Source organism: Myotis myotis, unplaced genomic scaffold (assembly GCF_014108235.1).
Source record: "Myotis myotis isolate mMyoMyo1 unplaced genomic scaffold, mMyoMyo1.p scaffold_m19_p_1, whole genome shotgun sequence".
Classification (NCBI taxonomy): Eukaryota; Metazoa; Chordata; class Mammalia; order Chiroptera; family Vespertilionidae; genus Myotis; species Myotis myotis.
Window position 1 is genome coordinate 199,466,588 of NW_023416313.1, and position 13,631 is coordinate 199,480,218.

General features: G+C 43.2%; 1 protein-coding gene and 1 long non-coding RNA gene across 5 annotated transcripts in view; one reads left to right on the forward strand and one right to left on the reverse strand.

The window, feature by feature from the left end:
• EXD2 (exonuclease 3'-5' domain containing 2) overlaps positions 1-13,631 on the forward strand; it is a 98,401-nt gene that overhangs the window by 30,918 nt on the left and 53,852 nt on the right. For 2 of the 4 annotated variants that reach the window (XM_036311107.1, XM_036311108.1), the window contains exons 1-2: positions 4,597-4,955; positions 10,872-11,311. In XM_036311107.1, coding sequence (XP_036167000.1) covers positions 10,919-11,311 — 393 coding nt within the window. In that variant the 5' untranslated portion in view covers positions 4,597-4,955; positions 10,872-10,918. Of the gene's footprint in view, positions 1-4,596; positions 4,956-10,871; positions 11,312-13,631 lie in introns of those variants that run through there. The other 2 variants (XM_036311105.1, XM_036311106.1) reach the window with 2 other exon arrangements.
• On the reverse strand, positions 4,360-5,342 carry LOC118657173. Its single transcript, XR_004967905.1, has 2 exons — positions 5,232-5,342; positions 4,360-4,995 (listed from the first exon to the last, which is right to left on the reverse strand). It is a non-coding gene; the product is annotated as an uncharacterized LOC118657173 (long non-coding RNA).

Genomic DNA, 13,631 nt, shown 5'->3' on the forward strand with positions numbered 1-13,631 from the left:
ACATTGATGAGAGAGAAACATCAATCAGCTGCCTCCTGCACACCTCCTACTGGGGATGTGCCCGAAACCAAGACACATGCCCTTGACCGGAATTGAGCCTGGGACCTTTCAGTCTGCAGGCCAACGCTCTATCCACTGAGCCAAACTGGTTAGGGCAGATTTTCACTATTCTAATAAGATTTAGTTACTTTAGTGAAATTCTGATCTCATTGTTGTTTTAATTTGCAATTCCCTAATAACATGTAATGTTGAACATCTTTCCATGTGCTTATTTGGATATCACATATCTTTTTTGGTGAAGTGTCTATTCAGGTCTCTCATTCATTTTTAATTGGGTTGTTGAGTTTCCAAAAGTTCTTTGTATAGTCTGGATAACAAATCTTTATTAAATGTGTGTTTTTCAGATATTTGCTCTCAATCTGTGGCTTGTCTTTTCATTCCCTTCTATAATCAATATTTTTAGCATGAAGTGGCTCATATTTTTTTGTTTGTTAAATCTCTGCTGTATTTTGTGATGTCCCCCTTTTTAAAGTGGCTTTTTTACTGTTTTTATTGATTTTGAGAGCGAGAGGAAGGAAGAGGAATAGAGAGATAGAAACATCGATGAGAAAGGAACATCATTGATTGCCTTCCTCCTGCATGCACCCCTATTGGGGATCGAGCCGGAAACCTGGGCATGTGCCCTAACCAGAAATCAAACCAGTGAGCTCTTGGTTCCTGTGTGTCAACACTCAATCGCTGAGCTACACGAGCCGGGCTGTCCCACCCTTTAAAACAAAAGTGTTTTTTTTGTTTGTTTTTTGGTGTGTGTTTTTTTTTATTGATTTGAGAGAGAGAAGGAGGAAGGGAGAGGGAGAGAAAGAAAACTCAATGAGAGAGATGGCAGCCTCCTCCTGCAAGCCCCTGCTGGAGACCAAACCAGAAACCTGGGCATGTTCCCTGACTGGGAATCGAACCAGTGACCTCTCCATGCATGGGATGATCCCCAACTGAGTCACATGAGCCAGGACATTATTTAGTCCTAATATTATTTATTTGCTCTTATTATCTTTTATCTGGCTCCATCCCACAGGGCTTTATTTTATCTTTGCAAAGATCTAACCTTAGTTTTTTTGGCTACTTATATCTATTTCTATTTTAATTTATTCCCTGATCTTTATATTCTTTCTTCTACAGAATTTTGGATTTTTGCTTTTTTTTCTAATGTATTAAGCCAATCACTTATATAATTAATTTTGAGTCTTATTTTCTAGTGTAAAATCATAGATTATTTACCTATACCTATAAATCTCACATATATAGTATTTTTATTACCTCTCAAATCTAATATTATAAATTTCCATTGAGATTTCTTCTTTGATCTTTCAGTTGTTTTTTTAAATCTCCAAATATATGGAGTTCTAAAAATAGTAACTTTATTATTGATTTCTTACTTAATTGTAATATGGTTAGAGAATGAGATCTGTATGATAGCATTTCCCCCCCAATTTTTAGGAAGTTGCACAATGGCCTAAATAAAAATTAATTTTCTTAAATCTTCCTGGTATGTTTGAAAAACAGCTGTGATCTCAAAATGCTGGGTGGAGATCTATATGTGTTCCTTCGAAAATGTTAATAGCCCTAGCTGGTTTGGCTCAGTGGATAGAGTGTTGGCCTGTGGACTGAAGGGTCCCGGGTTTGATTCTGGTCAAGAGCATGTACCTTGGTTGCAACTTGATTCCCAGTAAGGGGCGTGATGTTTCTCTCTCATCGAAGTTTTTAACTCTCTATTCTTCTCCCTTCCTCTCTGTAAAATCAATAAAATGTATTAAAATAAATAATTTTTAAAAAAGAAAATGTTAATAGTATTGAAGGCATTCTTGCAATGACTGATAATTCTTGGGTATCTTCATATTTAAGGGTGCTATACACTGAATATTTTATGTCCTCTCAAAATTCATATGTTGTAAACTAACTCCAATATAATGGTATCATAAGGCAGGGGCTTTAGGAGGTGATTAAGTCATGAGGGTGGAGCCCTTATGAATGGGATTAGCACCTTACAAAAGAGGCCCAACAGAGTTCCCAACTCTTTTGGCCAAGTGAGGACACAATGAAAAAGACAGATGTCTATAAACCAGGAGGCAGCTACTTACCAGGCAATAAACCTGTTGGCTCCTTGATCATGGACTTCCTAGCCTCCAGAACTGTAAGAAATAAACTTCTGTTTATAAGCCAACTTCTGTTGTTTATAAGCCACTTAGTCAATGGTATTTTGTTATAAAAGCCTAAATGGACTAAGACAAAGAGTGAAGTATTAAAAAGCTGATTGGAAATTCTTTATGCACAGATGAGTCTTGTTGACTGGGTTTTCAATGTAGGATGATTGCTTATGGACACAGACAGTCCATTATGGGATCCCTCACACGTCAATATTCTGCCATTCTAATCTATCTCTACAATTATATTGGCATTTGTTTGCTGCTATTATCTTCTCTCCTGATCTTTTTTTCCATCGGTTTTATAAACTTGACACTCCTTTAATTTCATTAAACACTTGTTTTAATATTTAAAAAAAAATCCTCACACAAGGATATGTTTTTACTGATTTACAACAGGGGTTTGGAATGTCTGGCCTGCAGGCTGTATAAGGCCCATGAAATCATTTGGTCTGGCCCTGCCAAGGCAATAAGGGTGAGTTAATTAAATGTTTGACCAAATACATACAGCAGGCTAATTTTTAAATAGATATTTTTGTATGGCACACAAATCTATATGTATAAAAGCCTAATGTGCAAATTGTCCCTGTGGGAGTTTGACCGGAAGACCGATCACTTCCTATGATATGTGCTGACCACCAGGGGGCAGCATGGAATGAAGGAAGGCCCTGGCCGGCAGCTGGATGGCCCTGATCAGCCCTGATCACCAGCCAGGCCTAGGTACTCTACCCATGCATGAATTTCATGCACCGGGCCTCTAGTGATGTTATAAATATCCAAATGGCCCTTGGCAGAAAGAAGGTTCCCCACACCTGATTTAGAGAGAGAGAGAAAGAGAGAAGGAGAGGGAGAGGGAGAGAAACAGAATCATCAACATGAGTGAGAAACATCAGGGATCGGGGCTGCAATCTAGGTATGTGCCCTGAATGGGGATAGAACCTACAACTTTTTGGTGTATGGGACAACGCTCCAACTGAGTCACCCGGCCAGGGCATTAACATTTTAAAAAGTATATATATTTTATTGATTTTTTACAGAGAGAAAGGGAGAGGGATAGAGAGTTAGAAACATAGATGAGAGAGAAACATCAATCAGCTGCCTCCTGAACAACTCCCTATTGGGGATGTGCCCGCAACCAAGGTACATGGCCTTGACCGGAATCGAACCTGGGACCCTTGAGTCCGCAGGCCGACGCTCTATCCACTGAGCCAAACCGGTTAGGGCAACATTTTTTTATTGAAGTATATATGCATTCAGAAAAGTGACCACAAATATGCCTCCTGAAATACATGTAAACCAGCATTCAGACTAAGTAATAGAACACTGCCAGCACTTCATGAACCTCCCATGTTCTCCTCCAGTCATTGCTCCACCAAGACTAATGACCACTTTGACTTCTAACAGCAGGGCTATTTGGGTGTTTCCAGTTTAGGATTAGTACAAAGTATGAGTGTGACCTTTTTTATACATGTTCTTTTACTGAACATATGGACACTTTTCTGTTGAGTACATACCTAGGAGTGAAACTGTGGGGACAAGGGCTTACATTTATTCAGCTTTAGCTGACACTGCCAAACATTTCAACAAAGGGATTGTGCCAATTTATGTTCCCTTCAGCAGCATATTACAGTTCCAGTTGCCCCACAAGCTTGCCAATACTTGATCTATACTGTCATTTTTGTTGTTTTGTTTTTTTCATTTTAGGCTTTCTGGTGGGTATGTAATGGTGTCTCATTGTGGTTTTAATTATTTGCATTTACTCTTTAAAACGAGGGAGTTAATCCCCTACATCTGCCAGAAATTTCCCCTTTATGGTTAGTATCTAATGGAACTTAGAGCCTTCTTCCTGTGCTGGAGGGGACGGACTGCAGCGGCCGAGGGCAACAAGCTTTGCACCCAGACGCACTGAGGTTTGATGCCCAGCTCCAATGTTCACTTGTTGCCTTGAGAAATTTACTTAAACCTTCTTAATTTTATGCAAAATATCACTAAAAATAGTACTGCTTTACTAGGTTATTATGAAGATTATGTGAGATAAAATATGCAAAGTTCCTAGCACACTGTGATTACATACGCAACCAATGGCAGCTATTAGTATACTTTATATTGTTTATGCACACCTCATTTCTCCTGATTTACACATTCTCTGACACGGCACACACCAGCTGCAGCACATACTTTATTGCTGATAAAGACTGGCTGAGTGAACTATTTTCAATATAAACGGAAGGTATTGTGGTTGTTACAAAAGAAGGCATAAATTATTATAATGGCTATAGTACAAAATACACTGCTAGTGAGCAATACATTATTTAAACAAGTGTCCCTCCTATTTACCTTCATTATTTAACAGTTAAGTAAATTAATACAGCAGAAAAACACTCCTGGAGCTAATTAGTAATGATAATTAGATGTTTCCCTATGGCATTTGTGAGGGTTCCAGAAAAAAAACTTCACCCTGGAAACAAAAAGAAAACACCATGTTTCTCAAGAGACGTTATAAGCTTTTCGAATTGTAACCGACCCTTTGTTCCCCAGTGAAGAAACTGGCCAGGCAACCGCTGCCCCAGCAGCTTCCGTACAAGATGGCGCCGCCCACTTGATCACCCCGGCGGGGATGACGTCCCCCGAGCCCGTCGCAGGACCGGAAGTGGTTTCGGCCCTAGTGGATCCGGGTGGGTGCGCGCAGGTGGCTGCGGAGGTTCCAGCTCCTCAGCGTGAGGTGCCGCAGGTGTGCGGGTGGGATCCGGGCCACAGGTAAGCGGGGGTCCGCGGCCCGCGAGGCCCTTCACCCGGCCTGTGCGAGGGGCGGAGGGGGTTTCCAGCGCGGATGGAGGAGAGGGGTCGTGGAGCTGATGATGTCACCGTGTGTGGGGGCGACTCATCGCGGGGACCCTGCCGTCCCGGAGCGACTTGGCCCTGCCCCTCTCCCCGCCCCACGGCGCGGCTTCCTCGCACCAAGCGCACGGGCCTCCCACGCCCTCGCAGGGAAACCCCTCGCACCCCTTCAATCTTCAGAAGCACCCACCACACCTTCATGGCTCTTGACCAGTGAAAAGGAAGCGCCATCTGCAGCCCCTGGCAACTCCTCGGGCGCTGCGTGTTCCGCGCGTCCAGTCGCAGTTCCCTCGCGCGATTCGTGGGGACCTGCCCCCGCCCCCCGCGGTCACCACCCCTTTCCGCCCAGGCCACGCCCGCCGCTTCGGGCCTGGCTGGGGAGCCACCTGTTTGTTTTTTTCTCATCCCTGGGATAGATCGTTAATGAGCATTTGTTACAAAATCGATACCCGGTCTTTAAGACGTAAACAAACCCAAACCTTTATAAGCTTTTGACGTACCATGGGACACAGACGAACTCTCTTACTAAACACCTTATTAACTATATCGCCTGTTTTAGTTGTAAGGACGGAAGGAACGGCACCGAAAGGTTTTCTTCATTATCAGAATTGCGGGAGAAAGGAGGTTTAATATGGAGGAGGAAGGATTAATTTTGGTCAAGTTGACCTTGTTTTAATAGTGTCCTTTTGTGAAAAATTTATTTTAGAGAAAGAGAGAGAGGAACACAGATTTGTTGGTCCACTTATTTATGCGTTCACTGGTTGACTCTTGTATGTTCCCTGACCAGGGATGGAAAAGGCAGTCTGGGCGAGCGATGCTGTAACCACTGAACCACCCAGCCAGGGCACTAATGCACTTACTCTTCTATATTTATTTTAGTTGTAGTGCGTGCATACAGTCTTGTAAAACACTGATGAAATTTTAAAAACAGGATAGATGCTCTTTGACCTGTGTCTTTCCATTTCCATTTTTTTCTTCTTTAGTCGCTTGCCCAAAAGGAAGAACTGTTTGGGGTGTGCTTTTCTATTTCTTTTTCTTTATATATATGGACAGGTGTTTGCACATATAAAATAATATATTTGTGTTAAACTTTCACAAATGTATATTTTACAAATATGATGTATTGTACCTACTCAGCAACTTGACTTTTTGTGCTTAAAAATTGGTCTTAGAACTTTTTCTTTGTCATTATGTAGAGATCTACCTTATTCTTTCAACTTTGTAAATTCCCTAGTATGTGAAGATTCCGTAGTATGTGAGATTCCGTACATTGCTTACAGTTTTTCACTGTTAAGACAGTGTTGCATAGAAAATCCTCCATGTGTTTGTGTGCCCATATGACCATGTCTCAAGTAGTTACTAGTGAGATTATATTGTTGTTTTTAATATTTTTAAATTGATGTTTAGAGAGAGAGGAAAGGAGAAAGAGAGACATTGATGTCAGATCGAAACATGATTTGGCTGCTTCTTGCACATCCCTTACCAGGGATTGAGCCACACCCTGGGCTTGTGCCTGACTGGGAACTGAACCACCAAAGTTTTGGAACAACACCTAACCGAGCCACACTGGCCAGGGCGTGAAATTACGTTTTCATGATTGTTGGTTAGGTGTATTTTCTCGTTGAGAAATGTCTCATTTCTATTGGGTTGTCTTTTTATATGCATACTAGGGGCCTGGTGCACAAAGATTCGTGCACTGGGGGGAGTGGGGGGGGGTAGAGGGGGGGTCCCTCAGCCCGACCTGCACCCTCTCCAATCTGGGAGCCCTCAGGGGAGCCCTCTCCAATCCGGGAGTTTCTGTCTGACTTTGCAATCATATGAGCGAATTGTCCGAGACCCCCAACCCAGTTTGGTTTGTTGCTCACAGAATAATAGAGGCTTTTTTTTTTCTTTGCTCAATTGGTGGAGATTTCCTGGAAGTTTTAGGATATCTTCCCTTTAATTTTTCCTAGACACTCTGGTTTTACTTATGTCTCTCACCTTTGCTTTCCCTACATCCCCCACCGCAACAGTAACTTGCTCCGGGCTCACTTTGCTCTAGTGCAGCGGTTCTCAACCTGTGGGTCGCGACCCTTTTGGGGGTCGAACGACCCTTTCACAGGGGTTGTCTAAGACCATCGGAAAACACATATATAATTACATATTGTTTTCCTGATTAATCACTATGCTTTAATTATGTTCAATTTGTAACAATGAAAATATATCCTGCATATCAGATATTTACATTAGGATTCATAACAGTAGCAACATTACAGTTATGAAGTAGCAACAAAAATAATTTTATGGCCGAAGCCGGTTTAGCTCAGTGGATAGAGCATCGGCCTGCGGACTGAAGGGTCCCAGGTTCGATTCCGGTCAAGGGCATGTGCGTGGGTTGCGGGCATATCCCCAGTGGGAGATGTGCCGGAGGCAGCTGATCGATGTTTCTCTCTCATCGATGTTTCTGGCTCTCTATCTCTCTCCCTTCCTCTCTGTAAAGAATCAATAAAATATATTTTTTAAAAAAATAATTTTATGGTTGGGGGTCACCACAACATGAGGAACTGTATTAAAGGGTCGTGGCATTAGGAAGGTTGAGAATCACTGCTCTAGTGTCTAGGACAGTGGTTCTCAACCTTCTGGCCCTTTAAATACAGTTCCTCATGTTGTGACCCAACCATAACATTATTTTCGTTGCTACTTCGTAACTGTAATGTTGCTACTGTTATGAGTCGTAATGTAAATATCTGATATGCAGGATGGTCTTAGGCGACCCCTATGAAAGGGTCGTTTGACCGCCAAAGGGATCGCGACCCACAGGTTGAGAACCGCTGGTCTAGGAGATCCGTCTGCCACCAGAACTACGATTCCCAGCATTCCTGGTGCTCCCTGCGCTCTGGGCTTCCGCTTCCGGTCCTGGAGCTGCCACCAAAACTACTATTTCCAGAATTCCTGGTGTTCCCCACGCTCTGGGTTTTCCCTGACTGAGGGAGCCCCATCCCCCCCAAGTTGCCAGCTCTCCCACTCTGTTCTGTGTATGCAAATTACCCGCCATATTTGTTGGGTTAATTTGCATACTGACTCCTCATTGGCTGGTTGGCGTGGCTTGGGCATAGTGGAGGGATAGCTAATTTGTATGTTTCTCTTTTATTAGATAGGATAGTAGTGTTTTTATATATTCTGGATAATAATCTTTTTGTCATTTATATATGTTTTAAATATTCATCTCCAATGTAGTGCTTCTTAAAGTTGCTTGTCTTGCCCAGTCCATGTGGCTCAATTGATTGAGGTCATCCCATGCACCAGGACATTGCTGGTTCGATTCCTGGTCAGGGCACATGCTGGGATTCTGGGCTCAATCCCCAATAGTGGGTGTGCAAGAGGCAGCCAGTCCATCCGCAGGCCGACACTCTATCCACTGAACCAAACCAGCTAGGGCTAAATAAAAACATATTTAAAAAAGAAACTTATTTTAAAAAAGAAAAGTTGTTGCTTGTCTTTAGCCATGTGGCATCTTTGTTGAACCAAAGCTTTAAATTTTATGTTTAAATATATCAATCTTTTTCATGTGTATTTTGTATTTTCTGGCTATCATTCCCAATCGGATAGGGAATGGTAGCCGTGGTCGGCAAACTGCGGCTCGCGAGCCACATGCACCTCTTTGGCCCCTTGAGTGTGGCTCTTCCTAAGCCTTAGGAGTACTCTAGTTAAGTTAATAACAATGTACCTACCGATATAGTTTAAGTTTAAAAAATTTGGCTCTCAAAAGAAATTTCAATCGTTGTACTGTTGATATTTGGCTCTGTTGACTAATGAGTTTGCCAACCACTGGTATAGCCTATTACATACCTATGCTATATGGTAGAGCCTATTACTCATAGATTACAAACCTGTACAGTATGTTACTGTACAAAACAACACTAGATTAAATCAAGCACAAGACGAAATGATGGCCATTGAGAGACACAGTAAACACGAGATGTATAAGGCTGCTACTGGCATAACGACACACTGTTTTATAGCAAACTTTTTTTAATAAGTAGAAAGAGTACAGTCTAAAATAGCAATAAAACGTATTATGTAGTAAATACAAAATCCAGTAGCATAGTCCTTTGTTATCAAGTATTATGTACTGTACGTGATTGTATGTGCTGTACTTTTTTATAACTGGCAGTGTAGCAGGTTTGTTTACACCTGTGTCACCACAACATGTGAGCCATGCATTGTGCTATATTATGACAGCAACAGTGTCACTAGACCAGTGGTCGGCAAACTGCGGCTCCTGAGCCATATGCGGCTCTTTGGCCCCTTGAGTGTGGCTCTTCCACAAAATACTGACTTCTGTGCATGGGCCACGAAGTTTCAATCGCACTGTATGTGCGCGCCCGCACGTGGTATTTTGTGGAAGAGCCACACTCAAGGGGCCAAAGAGCCGCATGTGGCTCGTGAACCAGTTTGCTGACCACTGCACTAGACAATAGGAATTTTAAATTATAATTTTACTAGAGGCTCAGTACACGAAATTCGTGCGGGGATGGGGGGGGAAGGTCCCTCAGCCCGGCCTGTACCCTCTCCAATCTGGGACCACTGGCTCCTAACTGCTTGCCTGCCTGCCTGCCTCATCGCCCCTAACTGCCTCTGCTTGCCGACCCGATCACCCCCTAACTGCCCCCCTGCTGGCCTGGTTGCCCCCTAACTGCCCCCCCTGCCGGCCTGATAGCCCCCTAACTGTTCCCCTGCCAGCCTGATCGCCCCTAACTGCCTCTACCTCGGCCCCCGCCACCTTGGCTTTGTCTGGAAGGATGTCCATTCTAATTAGCATATTACGCTTTTATTAGTATAGGTGGGACCACCGTTGTATGTACAGTTCATCATTGACCAAAATGTTGTTATGCAGTAGGTGACTATTTAACAGGGTGTCTGTGTCCATTTTCTTTCACTTGGCTTGCTTTACTTATGTATATTCTCCTGTCTTGACCCTGTGGACATTTCAATTTGCAACCTCCTCCTGAGCATCTTGGAACTCTCTCAAGGTTCTGTCCTATTCCTTTTGGAGGCCCCTCGTTCCTTTGTACTGCCCTAGCTTACCCTCAATATCCGAGTCTGTTTCTATGGAGAACTACTGAGATTTCTGGTGCAAGAAGATCCATGTTTTCTCAAGCCATTTGCTTCATTCTCCCACTACCTACACCTTGCAGAAAAGTAAAAAAATCTCCCCACCAACTTGCTAATGATTAGATTTTTATTGAAGCAGAAATTTCCACTCAATTCTTGTTAGAGATTGAAGGTTTAAAGTGCAAACACCTTGAAGAAGGTCCATTAGCAAAAATTTATTCACTAACATATCAGTAAGTGAAAGCTAGAGTATAGCTTAATTCTGTTTTATTTTTTCTTATTTTTTAAAATATATTTTTATTGATTTCAGAGAGGAAGAGAGAGATAGAAACATCAATGATGGGAAAGAATCATTGATCAGAAGCCTCCTGCATGACCCATACTGGAGATTGAGCCTGCAACCCAGGCTTGTGCCCTGACCAGGAATCAACCACTGAGCCATGCTGGCTGGGCTAGCTTATTCTGTTTTAATTTATATGATTTATATGATTAAGAGAGCCCTGGGAAACTGGTAGAGGGCAGGAGGGTTTTCTTAGGAGAGAATGGAGACAGAGATGAAGTAGTGAATGTAAAAAAGTGAAAAAATTAAAATACAACTGTTTCATGTCAAAATTTGTAACAATTTTTTAGTTTGTGGGCACATGGATTGTAAGTGGTACAACCCCCAAGTTTTAGTGGAAATGTCTTTCCATATAGGCTTAAATTCTGTGTGTAAAATTATTGTTACCATTTGTTTTGCAGATTGTGGGATTAGTTATATGCTTTCCTAAACAGCAGCAAAGTTGAAGATGTCTAGACACTTGGTGGCTTTGACAGTGACCACTCTTCTTGGTGCGGCAGTGGGGGCATTTGTCCTGTGGAAAGGCATCCAGCGCCGGAGGAGTAGGAGCAGCCGTGGAGCCTGGTGGCAGCAGCAGCAGCAGCAGCAGCAGCAGCAGCACCAGCTGCAGCAACACCAGCACCAGCAGCAGCAGCAGCAGCAGCAAGCTCCAAGCAGGAGCGAGCTGCCCCCGCCAGAAGGGGACCAGTTGCCTTCCAGTGCCCCCAGAGCCTCATGGGAGGAGAGGATCCTGGAAGCAAAGGTGGTCACTGTGTCTCAGGAGGCAGAGTGGGATCAAGTTGAACCCTTGCTTAGGAGTGGGTTAGAAGATATTCCAGTACTTGGAATCGACTGTGAGTGGGTAAGTTAAAAAGCAAAAATAAGACAAATCATGTCTGCTTTTCCAACTAGAGGTCTTGAGTCATCAGGTAAAGGATAAGATTAAAGATTAGCTTGTTCTCAACTTGCTGGTAAGTAGACTTTAACAGAAGTTGCTTCTCAGGATAAGGGAATGCTCATAATCATAGATTCTGAAGTCAAGCAGATCCATATGAGTTCCATGTTCACCACTTACCGTTCTGTGAACTTGGACATGCTACTTAAATAAGTTCAAGCCCCAGTGTACTTTTTTGTAATTGGAATTTAATGGTATCTACCTCACAGGGAATTTCTAAGGGTTCAGATAGCCTCTATAAAGCCTTTAGCACAATTTTAACATATAATAAGTGATCATTAAATACTAGCTACTATTAATATTTTTAATAGCATTTTATAAGGATGCCATGGAGAAGTTCATTAAGGAAGTCTATTAAATGGGAATTATTATACAAGTCAGAATTTTAAAAGGTAATTTGAAATATTGTTTACTCTAAGCCAGGTAATATGCCTTTTTGTTTGATCATTTCATTTAGTTTAATTTTATTCTCTTAATAATTCTATGTAGGGAAATGCTATAACTATCCTCACTTTTACAGATAGGAAATCAGGGCATAAAAAGGATTAGTTACTAACCAAAGGCCACAAAACTGGTAACTAGCATTGGAGGCCAAGGGCCTTCTTCACCATCTGGTTACTTTTTCTAATGGCTGTTAACTTTGGGGGAGTTGTTGCATGGTTGTGATGATGATAATATGGCACACTTATGCTTCTGTCATTCTGATTCACAGAGTGAACTTTAATCTTGAAACAGAAGATATTACAAAAATATAAATTACTCAGAAGTATCATCTTACTAATTTAGTGTTATACCTTACTAAGAATCTCTGTTATTTGTTTTCTGGATATCTAGAATATAGCCAGGAACCAGAAAATGTAATCAAAAGAAGCTTTAAGCAGAATATTTGCCACAAAATCAGATCAAGGTTGATAGGAGTGCCTACTAGATGTCAATACAATGATGACCAAAAAGAGAACACCTGACAGTGTGGGGATATTTTAGTAGTCACACAGGTCCTACACCTTAGCTACTGAGGGTATTTCTTTTATCATCAATAGTAGTAATTTATACAAATGACCTTGGGCCATCAAAAAGAATTGGAGGCCCTGGCTGGATAGCTTGGTTGGTAAGAGCATTATCCCGATACACCAAGGTTGTGAGCTCGATTCCCTGGTCAGGGCACATACGAGAATCAACCAATGAATGCATAAATAAGTGGAACAACAAATTGATGTTTTTCTCTCTCTAAAAACATCAAAAAATAAAAGAAAGACAGAATTAGGCACTTTTATCTACACTAATAAAAGAGAAAAATGCAAATTAACCATCACTCTGCCACTCTGCTACACCCACCAGCCAATCAGGAGCTAGTATGCAAATTAACCTAACTAAGATGGCGACAGCCACAGAGCTGGAGTGAGCAGGAGGCTTGGGTTGCCCCTGGCGATGGAGGAAGCCAAGCTTCCCACCTGCCCTGGCTGGCCCTGGTCTCCGATAAAGGCTACAAAGTTTCAATTATAGAAGATAGATAAACCCCAGATACCTGCTTCCAGCCCGCCCTGTCCTCCGCTCAAGGAGGCGCTGAAAAAAGAAAAAAAAAAGCAGAGGCTGGGAGCTTGGGTTGCCAGGGGTCGTGGCCAGCCTGAAAACAGCCATCAGTCCCTGACCCAGGCTGGCCAGGCACACCAGCGGGGACCCCCACCCTGAAGGGGGTGTGGCCAGCCTAAATACGGCCCTCAGCCCCTCACCCAGGCTGTCCAGGCACCCCAGCGGGACCCCCGCCCTGATCCGGGACACCCTTCAGAGGCCCCCACCCGTGCACCAGGCCTCTATCCTATATAATAAAAGGATAATATGCAAATTGACTCTAACAGCAGAATGACTGGGAATGACTGGTCACTATGACACACACTGACCACCAGGGGGTGGATGCTCAATGCAGGAGCTGCCCCCTGGTGGTCAGTGTGCTCCCACAGGGGGAGCTCTGCTCAGCCACAAGCCAGGCTGATGGCTGCCAGCACAGCGGTGGTGGCGGGAGCCTCTCCCACCTCCTCAGCAGTGCTAAGGATGTCCAACTGCAACTTAGGCCTGCCCCCTGCTAGCAAGTGGACATCTCCCGAGGGCTCCGGGGCTGTCAGAGGGATATCTGACTGCCAGCTGGCAGGTAGACATCCCCCGAGGGGTCCCAGACTGTGAGAGGGCAAAGGCTGGGCTGAGGGACCGCCCAAGTGCACAAATTTTTGTG